At 49.2% G+C, this 19,184-nt stretch overlaps 1 protein-coding gene across 1 annotated transcript; it reads left to right on the top strand.

Moving 5' to 3' along the window:
• The first annotated feature begins 459 nt into the window (after positions 1-459).
• On the top strand, positions 460-18,888 carry MLYCD (malonyl-CoA decarboxylase). Its single transcript, XM_084757498.1, has 5 exons — positions 460-1,042; positions 7,296-7,408; positions 14,310-14,466; positions 15,330-15,479; positions 17,795-18,888. The coding sequence occupies exons 1-5, from the start codon at positions 518-520 to the stop codon at positions 18,326-18,328; spliced, it is 1,479 nt and encodes a 492-aa protein (XP_084613624.1). The 5' UTR covers positions 460-517; the 3' UTR covers positions 18,329-18,888.
• The last annotated feature ends 296 nt before the right edge of the window (positions 18,889-19,184 follow it).

Genomic DNA, 19,184 nt, shown 5'->3' with positions numbered 1-19,184 from the left:
TTTTCCCACGGGTTCTGGACATGAACTCAAGTTCTCAAGCATTTTACCAACTGAGTAATCCCCATCCCTAGGAGCTTCTTGTTCATCACGCAAACACAAATTTCTCAGCTCCTCGCCCACACCGGATCCAAACTATAGCCCAGGAACCAGCGTGCACAGCATTGTCCCCAGAGCAGCTGAGATGACAAGCACTCAGATGAAGAAAAGCGCGTGCATAGTGGGAAGAGGCAAGGGGCTGAGAGAATGACTCTCAGGACAGGTGTCAGGATGCAGGCCAAGGGGGCGAGTCAGGCCCCCTGAGGACACAGGGTTCCCGGGACCTTTGGCTACATTTGGCTTCTAGCCTGGGAAAACTGCCTAGCCCCGCCCCGCAGTTCCTCCACCCGATTGGCTGATGCCCCCGTCCGTCTTTCCGCCTCGACCAATGGAACAGGGGAGGCATCGGAAGCCGAAACCGGAAGTGCTGCAGGGGCTGCTTTCCGGTAGCGTCTCCTGTTAGCAGCTGTTGCGAGCTGTCATGAGAGGCCTCGGGCCAAGCCTGAAAGCTCGGCGCCTGTTCCCACCGCGGTACCCGCCGCGGCCGCCGGGGCCTCGGGCACCTAGGCTGTGCAGCGGGTTCCCGGCTGGCGCCATGGACGAGCTGCTGCGGCGAGCCGTGCCACCCACGCCGGCCTACGAGCTGCGCGAGAAGACGCCGGCGCCCGCCGAGGGCCAGTGCGCCGACTTCGTGAGCTTCTACGGCGGCCTGGCCGAGACGGCCCAGCGTGCCGAGCTGCTCGGCCGCCTGGCGCAGGGCTTCGGAGTGGACCACGGCCAGGTGGCCGAGCAGAGCGCCGGGGTGCTGCAGCTGCGCCAGCAGTCGCGCGAGGTGGCCGTGCTGCTGCAGGCCGAGGACCGGCTGCGCTACGCGCTCGTGCCGCGCTACCGCGGCCTCTTCCACCACATCAGCAAGCTAGATGGCGGCGTGCGCTTCCTGGTGCAGCTGCGAGCCGATCTGCTGGAGGCGCAAGCCCTCAAGCTGGTGGAAGGGCCGCACGTCAGGGTAAGGCCCCACCTGGGCCGCCGCGACCCCGGGGTTCCCGCCACCACCACCCCGGGACCCTGCCCCTTCTTCCCCGCTTTCCAAGCCCCTGCACACACCCCTCCAGTGCCACCTCACCGGCCTCAGGTACACAGTGCTTACTGCGTGGTATGGAGCGCTATCCTCTGGGTGACTGTCAGGTGTGGCACCCGTTGCTCTTACTCCAAAACAGCTCTGGTTTAAACTGTGCTCTACCTGAACAAAGATGGGGCACGGCATTGGCCAGAGTTTGGGCACCCACCGCGAGTGCCCCGTTGCCCTAACAGGTTAGGTGAAATGCACAAAGATGGCCGCAAGTGAAGGTCACCAGTCTGATTCCCCAAAGCCTCCAACCTTCTTTCTGCACAGGAGATGTGACCCCGAGCTCAGCCCTAGACACAGTGAGCCGAAGTTTACTTTGGAGTACTTTGAGCTAGTCAGCTGCTTACCCCAGCGAGCATACAGATAACGGGGAGATTTACATAGCTGTAACCCAAAAGATAGCCAAGTATAGCTCCCATCCCCTTTATGCCCTTAATATTCCGTAGCAGGGAGCACTCACCTGACTCTGAGTTCGTGCACAGTGATACGACCATTTCAGAGGTATTTGGTACTCAAAGCTTTGTCTACTTTTTGCAAAGCCAAAGAGCGGCGTGATTTTGTTCAGACCCACTTAAAAACTCTAAAACAACCATTCCTCTGTTTCAGGTGACATGTTTCCCCTTTACAATGAAGGACATGGCATGCTAGGTGATGAGTTGTCCCAGACCTCAGAGCAAATCCGTATGTTTCTGATACCCATCCCCAGGCCAGGCTCCTTTGCACTGCCCACCAACATGCTATGTGAGGGTTTACTCGGGACTTTTTTCTTTGGTTGCTTAGCCTTGGGTGTAGTTCAGGGGTCAAGATGAGTGACAACAGTGCATATGAAAGCTGGTTTATTTTTAAGGTGTTCATTGGATATTAAAAGATCAGTCTTGATTTCTGTAATACCTTGTTCCAGGCTCTGTCATAGTCTGAGTGGCTGCTCTTTTCTATTCCGTGCTCCACAACTAAAGGATGGTTCTTTGAAACCTGGAACCTTGTCCTAAATCTCCTGTATAGTAAAATGACGCCTGAGTCCTAGAGATAGGCTCCAGGGAGGCAGGTTTGTTTGAGGTCAGGCTGCTTCATGCCAGGCCAGGAAGGACCTGAGAAACCCACGACCAGCCACAAAGCGAAACAGCAGTCCTGCTTGGATGGTGTCTAATGCCCCATCCAGTTCCAGGGGCTCTGACTCTGGACGCTCCTTTACCAGCCAGAGCTCTTAGTAGCTCTTCACCGTCACTGACACTGTAACATTGAGACTGACTTTGGGGAGGAGCTTGTATCTGGCAGTCAGAAGCGAGCCACACTTAGACATGATGCATACAAATCCCCTTGGTTTTTTAGCCCTGATTGTCCTCCACGTGAAGGAGCAAGGCATTGCCTACTGCAAGCCAGGAGTCATTATATCATCACTGCCTGACCTTTGCCCTTCCACATGGTAAACACGTTGGAGGCCTTGTGTGTTTCTCCACCTAGATCCAAGGTAATTGCCATGTTTAACTGTACACAGTTAAGCCAATCAATTGCTTTATCCTTCACATGGTTCTATAATCGTTTATCAGTTAAATCATTTTTTAAAAAGATTTATTTATGATTATGTATACAATGCTCTGTTTGCATTTACATCTGTTGCAGGCCAGAAGAGGGCATTAGATCACATTATAGATGGTTGTGAGCCATCATGTGGTTGCTAGGAATTGAACTCAGGACCTCTAAAGGAGCAGTTGGTACTCTTAACCTCTGAGCCACCTCTCCAGCACCAGTTAAATCACTTTGAGAATAGGGATTTTTATTCCTCTCCCTAGCGTTTGTCAGTCAGAATATGGTGTTGTCGCCTACCACTAGAAGAACTGAGGCGGGGGTGTACATGTGCATGTGCTCAGGCATGCAGAGGACAGCAGTCTGCCTTGAGCATCATCCTGAGAGGCTGTGCACCTTAGTTTTTGAGGCAGGGTCTCTCACTGAGACTTGGGACTCACCCTGTTAGATTGGGTGGACTGCTCAGTCAACCCTGGGGGTATTCCTGTCCCACCTCAGTGCCAGCTGACAGAGGGCACCGATACACTGACCTTTCTTTTAAAGATTATGTGTACCAGTGTTTTGTTTGCATGTATGTATGTGCACCGTGTGCATACAGAGGCCAGAAGAGGGCATCAGATCCCCTGGGACTCAAGTTGCAGCTGTTGTGAGTTGCCATGTAGATGCTGAGACAGGGTTTGTCTGTGTCGCCTCGGCTGTCCTGAACTCACTTTTTAGTAGACCAGGCTGGCCTGGAACTCACAGATATCCACCTGCCTCTGCCTCCCTGAATGCTGGGATTACAGGCACGCTCCACGAGGGCCTTAAAATGCCCAGAGGAATCACCGCCCACAGTGAGCTAGGCCCTCCATGTCAATCATCAATCCAGAAAATGTCCCACTTACAGTGTGATGGAGGCGGCTCCTCGGTGGAGTTTCCCTCTTCAAAAGTGTGTCAAGTTAACAACTGAAGCTAAGTAGGACAGCAGTGTGCCCAGTGCTGAGAGTTCTCAGATCTCAGAACTACTGGTTAACAGGCATGCAACTTGCCTGGCCCCTGTTAACCTTTGTATTTTCTGGACACTTGGTTACAGATAGACAGTCATTCTGAGCTTGCTTCTGAGGTCTCCCATCATGTGACTTCAGGTCTCTTTGAACCCTGGGTGGTGCCATCACCTTAGGATAAGTGGCAAATGCCAGCCCCCAAGCACACGCTGACTCCATGTGTTTCCCAAGATGTAGTAGAAGAAGCTCTGAGTGAGGAGACACACCGGTGCTTGCTGTTGTCCGTGTGCCGTGCTTTAGACGATTGTACTAAGTTCCTGGGCTTCACAGGGCTCTGGGGCTGTGCCATGAAGTGAAGCTGCCAGCTGATGCTGATCTCAGGGGAGCGACATAGTAAGAAGTCAGCCTGGGCTACATAAGACCCTGCCTCAAAAAGCCAAAATGTTAACCCATAGAAAAAAAGGACGTGAAAGGATTATTCAGTGTGGGGACTAATATAAAATCCTAAAAGCAGTGTTACCATGCCAGGGAAAGTTCCCCTTGGTTACAAGTTAAACAGTGTTGTTTTAAAAACAAAAAAAGCTTCTGAGTTCAAAGGCTCTTCGTGGTGATTAGCTTGGTGGTTTTCTGGAGATGGCCACCAAGGGCTCTGGGCTGAAAGAGGCACCAGTTCAGATCTGAGCCATCAGTTTCCTCTCTAGTATGGTCTTAGGTGATCAGGGAGCAGTGTAAGGAGCGATACTCAATATCCGACAGATAGGGATTCCTAGCAGGAGCTGAGTCCTCAACAGAAGACAGTGGCCAGGGTCTGCCTCAGGCTGTATCTGTGGGTGTATGGGAGGATGCCAGGGGAAGTACCCACTGGGTGGGGTTGCCAGGCATTTGGGTTTTTTCACACACTTGCAGCATCCCACATGGTTATTTCTTACAGGTAGAAACGCAGTGAAGGGAAGGACAGTCAAGTGCTGTTTAGCAGTTGGCAGTTACAGCCCCCAAAAGGATTCCAGACAAGCAGGTTGAGCATCGGCTTCATAAGACAGGAGGTAGTAACCCTTGCCAGCAAGAGAGTCAGAGGAAGGAAACTGCCCACCGTCTCCCACACAGCCACCATGCACGGTGCTGCTGGCCAGCCTCTGCCTGTTAGACGGTGGAGTCTGAGCACTCTAGCAACTCTGTGTTCTAATACGTTCTGTGCTAATTTTGTGCTTTTCTGTGTTATAGCAAAGTTTATTTTTTGATAGGAACAAAGATTGCAGTTTATCAGCTGCCCTTCCCCTACCGCCATGGCCCCATGATCTGGAAGGGTACTCCTTGTGGCCCTGCCCTCCTTCCCTGACAACAGCTTCACCTCCCTCCCAGCTCTGGGCTTCTGTGCAAGGCAAAGCATGCCCCAAAGAGGCCACTTATAAAGCCAAGCATCTCAGAAGAGAGGCCAGGAGAGCATTCTGCTGAGAAAAGAGCAGCCTCTGAGAGCCAAGCAGGCACTGGAGGAAGGATAGCAAGGTTCTTGGGGTTCCCAGGCTCCTCAGCTTTTGCTAGGGCTCATAACTGCTGTGTGAGTGAGCAGAAAGCATGAGAGACTATTGTCGCTTTCCGTCTGTGACCTGGTGACCTGGCCATTTGCTGTGGTTACTTCCCACTGGAACAGCTGTTTTAGAATTACATGGTGAGACTTCTCACCTTTAGCCCACATTCCCTGCTTCTGTGTCCAACATCACATGTTGTGTCTGTCAGCAGCCCAAAATAGAAGAGGCTTCCAGAGGAGAGCCGCCATCAATGGAGCCAGGCTTCCTGGCCTTCTGCCCTGAGTGTCAGAATGTAGCTCCTCACGCCTGTGCAGCCAGCCTGCTCCATCCCCACAGTGAGGAGCAGCCAGCCTCTTCCATCCCCACAATGAGGAGCAGCCAGCCTGTTCCAGCCCCACAGTGAGGGGCACAGAAGCAGATCCATGAGCCCCAGAGGCGGGTATAGAATGTGCTTGCCTTCTTCCTGGGGTAGAGTTGGCTCTTCTCAGCTTTACAACTGGGGAGGGCCTCAGGACCATGAAGAGCCATCATAGTCAGGTGCAGAGTATGCAAGGGCTTGCTGGATTGTTTTGCTTTGGAGACAGGCTGGCCTCAAAGTCATAGAGATGCTTCTACCTCCTGAGTGCTGGCATCAAAGGTGTGTACCACCAGCATGCCCAGCTGTTTTTTTAATCGTGTGTGTGTGTGTGTGTGTGTGTGTGTTGTGAGTGCACATGCACACACAGTCAGAGGACAGCCGTGGGTATCAGCTTTGGCTTCTATCTTGTTTAAGATAAGCCTCTTGTTCACCACTGTGAGTGCTACAGGCCTGAGGCTCCCAGGTCCCCTCTTGACTCCACCTCCCATCTCTCCCTAGTGCAGTGGCTGCAGGCACACGGGCCATGTGGCCAGCTTGCACTCACAGGTTCTGCAGATCCACTCAAATCCTTGTACTTGAGAATGGGAAGCGCTTTACCCACTGAGCCATCTCTCAGCCCAGTGTCTCCAGCCTGCGGCTCCCTAGGCACCACTCTCAACACCTCTTTCTTACTCGTATTGGTATGTGGATGGATGCTTTGCCTAAGGTGGACTGCGCCCTGCAGAGCCTTCTCTAAGTAAAGGAAATGAGACTGAGAACCTAAGGTAAAGGACCTGCACAGCTCCCACCCAGCCTCTTTTCCAGGCCTGCATTGACTTGTCATGCACCCCGCATGCAGGCGCTTCCAGCTCTTCTCACACTCTGCCATGAGCCTGATAGCTGTGGGCAGCCCTGCCACTCACCTTCCTCACCTTAGGTCCTGGGTTTGTACTCCCCACCCTGTGAAGCCCCACAGGACAGAACTGTGCCTCCTCTGTGTCCTGGTACTTAACTCTATGGATGGAAATGTCATATATTTATGTAAAGGCTTTTCTCTAGAGCCACCACCCTCCCCTTTCCTGCAGCTTCTGCCCAGGTCACCCAAGTTGGAGACCTTTCATCTTTTACCAAGAGTTAAGATGCATTGTATAGTTTTTATAGCTGTGATAAAACTAACTTTCATAAACGCAGGTCACACATGCATTGAACCTGACAGGGTGTGTGGAGGGCACCTCAGTGCCAGATGCACTCGAATGTTTTCCATTCTGTCTGTCAAAGTGGAATTCACCTGTGAGGAGTAGATCCAGAGGCACAGAGGCCTGTGTAGCAAGAAGTAGGTGACTCAGGTCAAAGTCTGGAGTGAAGCAGCCCCAGGCCAGGCCCGCCCTTTGATGTCCTACATTGGGGCTTACTGGTCTGCCCTGAAAACCGTCACAATTACCCTTGGCCTACTGTGGCTGCTCCAAAACCTTCCATCCTGGCTACTCAACTCACAGTGGAAAAGATGAAAGAAAAGGATCAGCAAAAGCCATGTCCTTGGTGTCATTTAAGGCTCCCAACACCATTACAGAGCTCCTGCCGACAGCCCAGTAGCCAGAAGACAGACCATGGGTACTGTCGTGTGCAGTACACACTGATTCCATAGCCAAGAGCTTAGCTGGCAGTGTGCCTGTGGACTCCATGACACCAGGCTATGGAAGGGTAGATAGACTCCAGGACAGACACTTGCTCCCCTGACCCCTGCCTTCCTCTCTCTTGTCCAGGAGATGAATGGAGTGCTAAAGAGCATGCTGTCTGAGTGGTTCTCCTCTGGCTTCCTGAGCCTGGAGCGGGTCACCTGGCACTCACCCTGTGAGGTGCTTCAGAAGATCAGCGAGTGAGTATAGCAGTCCTGGTCTGCATAGGTTGTATTTCCCCGATACATGAACACGCTGAATGTATGGGTGCTGGGCTATTATCACAGGGAGGGTGAAGATGGAGGTGTACCCCAGGAAGACCCTGACCGACTGGTCACCCAGGGTGTCACACCCTGTTACTTAAAGCAAGTGGCCCATCACCAAAGCTGTGGGGACTGGTTAAAATAAGCATTGGCATCAGTGGTCAGAACAGTCCTGTCTCATCTAGATGTTGAATGCCCTCTTGGCATAATCCCAGCATGTCCCAGGTACAGTGCAGCACGTGACCTGCTGTCCTGCCCACACTGCTCACTGGCCCATAGACTCGAAGGCTAGAGAGCATCCTGGGATGTAAGCCTTGGTAGTATGCGCTGTTCCTCCCCATGCTGGCAGCAAGAGCATGTGGGACGAGGCCAGAGACAGGCGTGACCACCAGTGTTTGCAATGCGGACATCTACTTCCTCCCTCTTTTCTGTAATAATTCAGTGGTCTTCAGGTCCATTGTCAAGGCATCCTTGGCTTTTTGGAGATGGCGGATGAAGACTGGAAGACAGATGACAAGAGTAAGAATAGCCCAAGTGTACCATGAACTAACATCAGATTGTGTGAGGATGCAGAAAGAAGGCTATCCAGTGCAGAGGAAAATGCAGTAGCCACCTCCTCGTGAGAGGCAGAGCCTAAATGTGAGCTACCAATGTTAATTATCCTTCTATGAAGTACATCAGGATTAGCTCCCAAATCAGAATGATTCCAGAGTCCTTTAATATGGCTCTGTGCACGTATCTATTCATGTTCTGATTCATTATATTGTAATGGAGTTTTGCAAATCCATGTAAACATTGAATGGCATGGAACTGCTAATCTAACCTTGATGTTCTGAAGATGATTTCCCATAAAGCTGCCTCCTCAAGAGTGCTGACTCTATCCTGAAGTTCTCTATCAATGTTTTCCTGATAAAATAATGCCAGGGAGACATTTGTAGATAGCTGATCTACATAATGGGCTGTATAGACTTCCTTAATAAGTGACGTGGTGGCAACAGCAGAGCTGGAGATAGGGGCTATCGGTGCTGAAATTCCTAAAATAAGAGAAGCCACAAATCTTCTTGCTCACTTTAAAGATGAAGTAGGTCTATGTAGTGCCTCAATTCCAGGATTGCTAAACCAAGACCCAGTGATGCTCACAGGCAGAAAACACAGGGGGATTGCTTTAACAGTGTAAAGGTGTCCTGACCAGTTTCAGTGATGTAGTTAGTCAAAACACATCCCTTACTAGAAATATGACAGACACCTTCATTTCTTTTTTTGAAATGTAAAATTGCATCTGTTCCTTTATGTAAGATGGAAAATGGGGAGGAAACATAAGCAATAACTGGTTCCCTTGTCATATTAGCTCTGTACTGGACAAGGGACACTTTTTCAGTAGCTGCAAAAAGACAAATTATCTTGCAAGGGCAGCTCTCTCTTTCCAATCATTAGAGTCACCCATCCTGGGGAGAACCAAGGTCTCACATTTTCAACAGCACATAGCCATTGAAGTTCATGTTCTTGGTCTTGAAACTGACCAATCCCAGAGCTATAAATCAGAATTATTAAAGGGAGTATATACACCACAGCATGGGGGGAAACCACATGAAAACCATTTTGAGTATCCTCCCTCAGATACTAACTATCTATACTAAATGGTATAGGACAATGAGACAGTGTCCTAGGCAAAGGTTTCGAAGCCCATTCAAAATGAGCATCATTGTAAACCTGAGGTAAATGTAATTTAAGAAACATACATCTCTTGGAATCTCATGATCCTGAGAAGGAGAAGGAGAAGCAGCTACTGAGGTATGTTCCTTCAGCATGAAACTATCTTGAGTTACTTCTCCAGCTGTAAAGCAAATGGGCCGTGAGGGAGCAAAGCCCTCAAAAGTAAAATTACTTTCTGACCGCTGAGTTAAATAGTTGTTACTCTCTCTACCCAGCAAGTCAACCTTGTCAGCAGTGACTTTAATTAGGTCAGTATCTCGTGTAGCCACATGACGTATGGGAGGATCAGGTATATAAATCCAATAAGACAAAGAATTTCCAAATTCCTTAGCATTGGCCATAGGAAAGCAAGAAAAACATACCTCTACTGCCAAAAGAGCAAGTATGCCCACAAACAAATTCTGTGGGGATGCAGGGAGGTTGTCAGTAGAAACCAGGATCTGGGCTCCACTAGCCAAGGCCCTGAGCTGACCCCATGCAGGACTCAGATCATCACGTGTGGCTGCTGCAACTGGGATATATTTCTGCTCTTCCCACTTTAACTGAGGAAATGGTACAGCCAATGCATGATCTGCAAACCATTCCAATGAGGAGGATGAAGCCATGTTAGCTGTGGAGTGAGGTGGTGTCTTTCTACCCTGGATCTTTCTTCTCTTTTTCGATGGGCGCTTTAAGTTCTGTCACTGGTTGGATGGGGTGGTTTGGGATCCAGATTGGTGCTTCAACATCTGTTGGGAAAACACAGACATCTCCTCGCTCACTCATTAGTAAGACGTCTGGTCCTTTCCATTGTGAAGTTACCAAATCTTTCCACAGAACTTTAGGTTTATTTTCATTTTGTTGTCCCCAATGTCTTTCCATGGCACTTAAGCCATCTCCTCCCTTGTTTAAATAATTTAAAACGAAGATGGAATGTGCCAAAATATGAGCTGGGGAATAAAAATGCAAATCACCATTTTTTAATTTCATTATTTGGGCCTTAAGAGTCTGATGTATAGAAGCCGGGCATGGTGTCGCACACCTTTAATCCCAACACTCAGGAGGCAGAGGCAGGCGGATCACTGTGAGTTCGAGGCCAGCCTGGTCTACAAAGTGAGTCCAGGACAGCCAAGGCTACACAGAGAAACCCTGTCTCAAAAAACTAAAAAGAAAAAAAAAAGAGTCTGCTATGCTCGTTCCACAGTGGCTTGTCCTTGAGGATCATAAGGAATTCCTGTGGATTACAGGTAGAACAAAACCTTTGCTGGAATAAGCTGGAGCATTACCTGTGTTTAAATGTTTAGGCGTTCCTAAGTGAGAAAAGCAATGGAACAAATGTTGTATAAAATCCTCTAAAGCGTCTCCTGGACGGGCAGTGGCCATCAGCACCTGTGACTGTGTATCTATAAAAACATGTACAAAAGAGTTTCTTCTAAAGGAAGGAACATGTGTGACATCCATTTGCCACGGATCTCCAGCCCTTAAGCCTCGAGGGTTTACACACAACTGTTGGGTTGGATGATGAGTTGGACAGGCCTGACACTGCTTAACAATTTGTCTTCTCTGAACAAATGAAACTGACATCTCAGTGCTTGTGAATTTTGATGGTGTGAAGCATGAGAACTCTTCCTGGCTCTATGGGGCAAGTACTGGCATAGGCAACCTACTAGCTTCATCTGCCAAGCGATTTCCCTCTGTCAGAGGTCCCAGAAGGGAGGCATGATGAGTAATAAAATAGGGGGATTCTCTTGTCTGTACCAAAGTCTGAAGTTCAAGCAAGAGGTCATTAATTTGAGTCTTATCATAGTTAGCAACAGCACATAGTTAGCCACAGTAGTGGCAGCAAGCTCAACCTTTTGAGCTGAAGTAAAAGAAGTTTGCTTTTCCACTGTTTGGTCTCTGTAACCACTACTGCCATGCCTGAAGCTGAACCCTCAGTGAAGGCAGTGATGGCACCAGAAATTGGTTGTTGTTGAAAAAAACTAGGAAAGATGACAGCTTGTAATTTAAGGAACTGCCCCAAAGGATGACAAGGAAGATGAAACTTTGTCCTATATAATTAAGAAATGCCAACTGCCAATCCTCTGACATATTTAAAAGCCAAATAAACTGTTCATTATTATAAGGTACTGAGATAAAAGTAAAGTCTGCTCCTAATATTTCTCTACTTCATTTCCTCGCCTTCGTAATTACCATAGCAACCAAGGTATTGTAAGCAGTTAATATTTTTCTTGGAGCAGCTGACAAATGGACCCATTCTAGAGGGCCTTCCTGCCAAGTGACCCCAGTAGGTGTAAAGCGAGTAGACAGGACCAAAAGTTTGCAGAACAAAGCAAGGAAAATTCTCTGTAACTGAGGTTTATTTAACTCCTGATGTACAAGTTGCAAAGAAGCCTTTCCCTCTGGCCTTAATTGATGAGGGGAGCTTGGATCTGAAGGACCTTTCAAAGTATTAAATAATGTTTTTAATTCCTCATTAGTCAAGTTTAAGAAGGGTCTGATCCAATTGATCTCTCCCAGCACCTTTTGAAAGTCATTTAAAGTTTTTAGGTGTGAAAAACTCAAATGCAGATGCTGATGAATCATAGACTGTGTCTGGATGATTCTACCAAGGTAGTTGAAAGGAGGTTGTAGCTGAATTTTGTCAGGAGCAATTTTAAGTCCATAAGCTACAAGAACCAGGAACATTTCCTACAAAACTTACATTAAATAATCATGATTAGGGTGAGCCAATAAAATATCATCCATATAGTGGATATTAAGGACAAGGGGATGCTTCTACCTTAGAGATAACAAAGCTTTGTCCACAAACTTCTTGCACAGTGTGGGACTATTTTTCATGCCCTGAGGCAAAACATTCCACTGACAATGTTGGTAAGGTCTCTGTAAATTAACTGAAGAAAGGCTAAAAGCAAATCTTTTCCCATCCTGTTCAAAAAGCTGGATTTCAATCAAGTCCTCTTCCGTAGAAGAGCCAGAAGGCTTACCAGAAACCTAAGCTCCTTGTGAGCAGCCTTCTTGAAAACTAAAGTCTGGCAGGTCAGGCAATGTTAATTTTTCTGCTCTCACTCCCTGTTGAATTATTACCCACAGTGTAAAGGCATTTTTCTGGCATGGGCTCATCAGCATGGCTTACAATCCATCTTTTTAATTTTTGTCCTACTTTTGTCCATTCCTCCTGGCTTAATGTACCTGATTCTGGGAGCCATGGGCTCACCTTTTGAATGAAAGTTATGAATTCCTTCAGAGCATCAGAATGAACCACAATACCCTTTGTTTTTAAAGTTTTCTTAAGAATCTGAATATCCATGCTCCATTCCTTAGATTCATTTTGACCCATGATTACCAGCTTCTGATCTGACAGCCCCTTGCCATAGAGTCTGCAGCACTCTGAGTGGAAGCCTCGCTCAAAAGGCCAAAAAGTAATAATAAATTATGATTAATTACCCTACTGTCTGCCCCACAAAGGTGCGCCAAAGAATGCTGCTCCCCAAGACCAGCTCCAGGAGAGAAGTGGATCTGTGGTAGGGAGAATTGAGCAGGCGGTGAACAGCTGGTTAAGAGAAACCAACCATTGGTTGAACAACTAGCTAGAGGAACTAGTTGCTGAGGAGAGGTTGAGGAACGGAGGCAAAAGAAATACTTGAAGACTCAGGCATATGTGGTACAAGCTGAAGGTATTAAGCCCAGGAGAACTTCTCTTCTGACTATCTGTTTCCGTCTCTGTCTCACTTGCTGTCTGACTCCTCGCTCCTTGCTCGCTCGCTTGCTTGCTGTCTTTCTATCTAACCGTCTCTCTTCTTGCTTGCTGTTCCCAATCTTTCTATCTCTCTTGCCGGCCCCCATCTCACTCTAGCTTGCTCTCTCATGCCTGTTTCTTGTTTGCCCTTTTTCTTGGGCCAACGCCAAGGTTTTATTGAAATGAAGTTCAATTTTTTTCCTTATAGATTATATCATGAAATTTTTTTCATTTTTTACAATCACTAGGACAATCAAAAAATCAACAGAGTAACAAGGAAATACAAAAAGTTCTGTAACCTACAACAAAAATCAATTTCCAAACGATGGTCAGCATAACCTGATTATTACTTTTTAAACAATACTCAGGAAAGTTTAATCATACATTTCCCTGGGCTAAAGCCAATGTGTTTACAAGATGGTCATAGCAACATAGCTTGAGCCAAATGTTCTCTAAAGAAAAAACTTGACTTACTTCCAGTCCCAGACCAACAGGTGTGCTCTCCGAGGCTAGGCTAACTGCCAAGGGGTCCTCTATTGTAAAATATCTGTAAAGCATGACATTCCAAGCCCACCTTCTATTGCTCTCAAAGCAGATTCTAAAGAACCGTTTTGATAGGTAACAGTATCTAGCCAGGTACTGTTATGTCAAGGTCTTAACTTTCATGCAGTTTCTGCTTGGGTGCTCACAGTCAGAGGAAAAAAAACAAAAACAAAAAACCCAACTCTATCATTGTCTCAAGCCTTTGGCCAGATGTCCTCTTTCAACATTCTCTGTGGGAAAAAGTTTTCCCTGTATGAATTTCCTTAGGGCTGAGAAATAAAAAGAAAAAAAGCAGTTTTAGGAGAAGTAGCAGATTTCTAGACAAGATTACACCTGGACCATACATAACATTTAGGAGCAGTGGTGATCAGCCGGAGATCTCTGGAACTTTGTCAAGCAAAGCCTCAACAGCTGTTCTAGATGTCTAGTGATCATGCTGGACAGTCGGAGGTCTCTGGAACTTTGAAAAGCAAAGCCTCTACGGCTTATCCTCATGTCTGTGACAACTTCCAACCTGCAGGTACTCAAAACAAAGATACTGTTCAGGAGCAAGACATTCCAGGAAACTGCTACATAAGTGTACCCAAGAGCCCCACAAAGTACTCAGAAAACAGGTACTGAACTGGACAGCACATGCCTGCTATCCCAGTATTTAGAAGGCTGAGGCAGGAGGATCATCAAAAGTTCAAGGTCAGTCTGGGTTATTGTATCAGCCTATCCAGGGCTATAAAGCAAGACCCTGTCTCTGATAGAACAGACAAACTGGTATTAAGATGCAGAGCAGAAGTAGCTAGCATGAATAGGCCTCAGTAGCTGTCAGTTTGTAATTCTCACATCTGTCTTGTCTCTGTATTACTTGGTCAGGTGTGAGGCTGTGCACCCTGTGAAAAACTGGATGGACATGAAGCGGCGGGTAGGGCCGTACCGGAGATGTTACTTCTTCTCCCATTGCTCCACCCCTGGGGAGCCCCTGGTGGTTCTGCATGTGGCTCTGACTGGTGACATTTCCAGCAACATCCAGGTACTTATGAGCCTATCACTGTGTGTGTGTGTGTGTGTGTGTGTGTGTGTGTGTGTGTGTGTGTGTGTGTATGTGTGTGTGTGTGTGTGTGTGTGTGTATACACACCTATGTATGGAACAATGAGTGTGTGGAAGTCAAAGTATCAGCTTAAAACACTAGTGAGCTAGGCATGATGGCACACACCTAGAGGCCAGCCTGACCTTCATAGTGAGTTCCAGGACAGCCAGGGCTACACAGAACCACCCTGTCTCAAAAACAAAAACAAACAAACAAACAAACAAAAAACCAGAAAAAATCCACACATTTAGTAAAACCTGAGAGCCAATAAAGTCATTGTCAGCTAAGAGACTTCAGAGCACAAGTCATTTCTTAGCTTGCTTTGTGGAGGTGTCTGGGAATGTGTTTTCATTTAGGAAACATGAGGGTGCCAGCACAGAGCTAAAGAGGTACATAGGAAATCCTTTAAAGGGTACATTTTGAGAAAGAAACAGACACTGTACTGCCTGCAGTCTTCTGGAACAGATGTGTGAGCCGAGCAAAGGAACAGAGATAGCAGTGGGCAGGGAGGTGGGCTTGAGAAGAAAACATAGAGATCCCACGGGTGGCCATTGCCCTTGTGAGCGGCTACCCCGAGGAGCTGCGGTTGAGCAGGACTGGCATGGGGTCTCCAGATGTGGCCAGGGCAGGGTAGTATGAAACTGTTGCCGCCACAGTTTTCAAAACAGATGGGCTGGGTGGAGGGGCTACATTCTCCTACAGTGCTTTGACTCCGTGGGACTTGTCCTGTGACTAGTGACAGGGTGACTCTTGTGTGAGCAGTGCACAGGGAGCCTTCCTGATGCGCACTGTTGGTGTTTCCCAGGGCATCGTGAAGGAGTGCCCGCCGTCTGACACAGAGGAGAGGAACAGGATCGCCGCCGCCATCTTTTACTCCATCAGTCTGACCCAGCAGGGCCTGCAGGGCGTGGAGCTCGGGACCTTCCTCATCAAGCGAGTGGTCAAGGAGCTGCAGGTAAGCTTGGTGGGGCAGGGGTCCAGCTCCATGAGTCACTGTCATGACACCAGGTGAGCCCTGCCATCTCTCTGGGGACACAGGATCCAGATACAAGGGATGGACAGAAGAGAAGGAGGCCAGCAGCATGGGGTGCTAGGGGCCAGGCCAGGGCCCAGAGAGCCGGAGTGGGAAGTTCAGCATCTCACTGCTGTGCAGCATACATATGTCATGAGGCTGTGAGCTACCTGGAGAGACCTTGCCTGTTTGCCTGGACTTCTGGTGGCACACATCTGGGCACACATGTCAACATGGCCACCCATCACTCTCTGCTGCTGCAGTCCAGATAGTACAGTTCACAGTCCTCCCTACCGTGCTCCCTCCCTGCAGCCTTCAGGGCCTTGTGAGGGGAAATCCCCGGTTAGACCAGACAATATGAAGGTAAATGGATTAGCCCGTGTTGGTCTGATTTCCTTTTCTTTGCTGCCTGGGAGGACACTGTCTTAAGGTTTTATTGCTGTGAAGAGACACCATGCCCGTGGCAACATGGAAACATTTAATTGGGACTGGCTTACAGTTTTAGAGGTTTAGTCCATTATCGTAATGGTGGGAAACATGACAGCGTCCAAGCAAACATGGTGCTGGAGAAGCAGCTGAGAGTTCCACATCTTAATCTGCAGGCAGCAGAGGCTTGAGCATCTGAGACCTCAAAGCCCGCCTCCACAATGGCACACTTCCTCCAACAAGACCACACCCCCTATGGGCCAAGCATTCAAACACATGAGTCTGTGGGGGCTATTCTATTCAAACCACCATAGACATGTTGTCTGTCCTAAGACAGTAATGCTGCAGTTTACCTTGGACACAGCTTTTCCGGCCGCCGCATGGGGTACCAGGTGGCCACAGTGAGGAGAATCTAACTCTGGGCAGCTGATAGTGGCTCAGGCACAGTCCACAGGGGCACTTGACCTCATGACAGCCAAGGGCAGTCAGGTGCCTCCTGGATGACACAGGAATTGGGTTTGATCGTGTAAACAAAGCTGTCTTTGCGCTTCAGCCACAGTCCCTGTGCCCCTGTGCCCCTCCCCACAACATTTCATTTTGAGACAGCACCTCTCAGAGTGTTTCAGGCTGGCCTTGAGCTCATCAGCCTCCCATCTCAGCTCCCAAATCTCTGGGACGACAGGCGTGACAGCCAACATGCCTGGCAGAAGTCAGACCTGGAGATCGTGGTGTTCCGGGAGTCTGCTTTATCATCATTCTCCTCCTATCCCCCGGAGACAGCCAAGCACACCCTTCTCCCTTTCTCTGCCAATGGTGTTAAAGAGTGCTTCACGGGGAGGGGACACAAGCCTAGGAAGACAGGGAGAGAGCAGGATCCAGAGTTCTGGGTGATCCACCCAAGACTCTTCATGAGAGAGCCGAAGCTTCACCCAGAGGTCACCTGTGGCCACTTCCTGCCAGAAAGTCCCTCTGAGTGCCCCTCCTGAAGGTGGCCGAAGACCAGAGCCCTTCTGCACCAAAGGGCTCACCCGGGGTTTTCAGAGGCCCCAGTGCCTGTGAGGAGAGCGTGGGAACTGCCGGCCAATCTTTCTGTGCTGGTCTATTGATTTTAAATGATAGAACATGTATACAGCATAAACTTGCATACAGGATGTAAAGCAGACACCTCAGCTGTGGAAGAGCTGCAGAGAAAGACCAAAGGCACTGTGATGTGGTGGACTCAGCTGTGTTCTCACAGCAGTGGAATTTTCCCATAGTGAGCTTACTGTGCTTACAGCCACAGAGTGCTTATGTCTGAAGACCATCCATGAGATCTCTATGTAATGCATATGGTGGTGGTTAAGCTATTCCTGGGTGTGGTAACACATTTTTTGCCTGGCCCTGCTGTCTCTCCTCTGCCACCACTGAGGTAGAGCTGGACAGTCACAAATCACTGGGCATCTGTATGCCAAGCAAGCCTCAGGACCTGGCTCTGGGCCACTGGAACACTCCTAGAAATGTGGTGCAGAGAGACGGCAAAGGCCATATCTTGTCACAAGAGCCAGCTCTCTGGTTATAAGCAACCGCCCACTCCTGACCTGCTTCACCACTGTGCAAAGGTATGGCTGGAGATAGCATGCTTGTAGGCTGATCTTGGGAATGCAGTATGCCTCCAGGCCTCGGCACCCACCAGAGTCCTCATGAGTATGATTTGAAGGAAAGTGCAGCAGTGCCGTCAGCTGGGCCTGCTGCTAGAACAGCACGCATAGGCTATGTTGAGAGTGTCCCCTGTGTGTACCAGCCTGCTGACCATGTGTTCTCTGCATTCCCTCCCTCACTTACCTGCTGTACAGAAGGAGTTTCCTCACCTGGGGGCCTTCTCAAGCCTGTCACCTATACCTGGATTCACCAAGTGGCTTCTGGGCCTTCTGAATGTGCAGGGAAAGGAGCATGGGAGGAACGAGCTATTCACAGACTCAGAGTGCAAGGAAATCTCAGAGGTCACGGGCGACCCAGTTCACGAGAGCCTTAAGGGCTTCCTGAGCAGTGGTGAGTGGGTGAAGTCAGAGAAGCTGATGCAGGCGCTGCAGGGGCCGCTCATGAGACTGTGTGCTTGGTACCTGTATGGTGAGAAGCACCGAGGCTTCGCCCTCAACCCAGTGGCCAACTTCCATCTGCAGAATGGGGCAGTGATGTGGCGTATCAACTGGATGGCCGACAGCAGCCTGAAAGGCCTCACCAGCTCTTGCGGCCTCATGGTCAACTACCGCTACTACCTGGAGGAGACAGGCCCCAACAGCATCGCCTACCTGGGCTCCAAGAACATCAAGGCTTCTGAGCAGGTCCTCAGCCTGGTGGCCCAGTTCCAGAAGAACAGCAAACTCTAGGGGCAGCCTTCCCAAAGCCCAGGCCCCTGCTCAGAAAGGGGGCTGTGTTATGATGCACCAGGTTATTCACCACAGGAGCCTTTTCAGGGAAGCCACAGCTGTGCTGTGTCCCCTGTCAGCAGGTCACATCTCAGCTGTCACCATGCTGGCTGACTCACTGCTTGGAGGAGGTGGTGTAGGTACAGATGCCTTGGGGATAGCACTGTCCCTCCAGAAGCCCTGCTGTTGCCCCATAGCCTCTGCCTTCAGGAAGCTGCACGGCCTTAAGCACAGGCCGCCCAGGGAAGAGCCCAGAGCACAGACCCTTGGCACTTGCAGAGCTGACAGTCACGTCCTCTCTGTGTAGTAAGAGGACTAAGGTGAGTGCTGTGGCTACTACCGCAGTTAAAGCTCAGCCTAGGGAGGGTTTGTGACGTGCAAAGGGCAGAGACACACTGCATGGATGCTGCTGCTTGAGGCCAGAGTTGGCTATAGGGCTTAAATGAGATTCCAGTTCATAATGAACTGCACAGTAAAGAACAAGTTTGTTCTGTAAACATTAAACATGATCATTCACTGTACACCTTTCTTTGAGTGTGCTTCACTGTGTACTTGTCTTCAAAGTTAGAGTCCTGGCGAGGCTCAGGCTCAGCTCTAAAATGTCCTGTGTCACAGTCCCCAGCCAGCCATTGGGAACAGTGTGGATGAGAGCAGAGGTTAGGATGAGGATGGAGGAGGTATGTGTGTGTGTGTGTGTGCGCGCGCGCGCGCGTGCGTGCATGCGTGCATGTGTGCGCACGTGCACTCACATCTACACTCATACATGTGCATCTGTGGGCACATCACACGTCAGCAGGACAGTGCTGCTGCTCCCAGG

Source organism: Acomys minous, assembly GCF_964271855.1.
Source record: "Acomys minous genome assembly, chromosome: 14".
In the NCBI taxonomy this organism is placed as follows: Eukaryota; Metazoa; Chordata; class Mammalia; order Rodentia; family Muridae; genus Acomys; species Acomys minous.
Note: the sequence above shows the minus strand (reverse complement) of the source record. Positions and strands in the feature narration are given on the sequence as shown.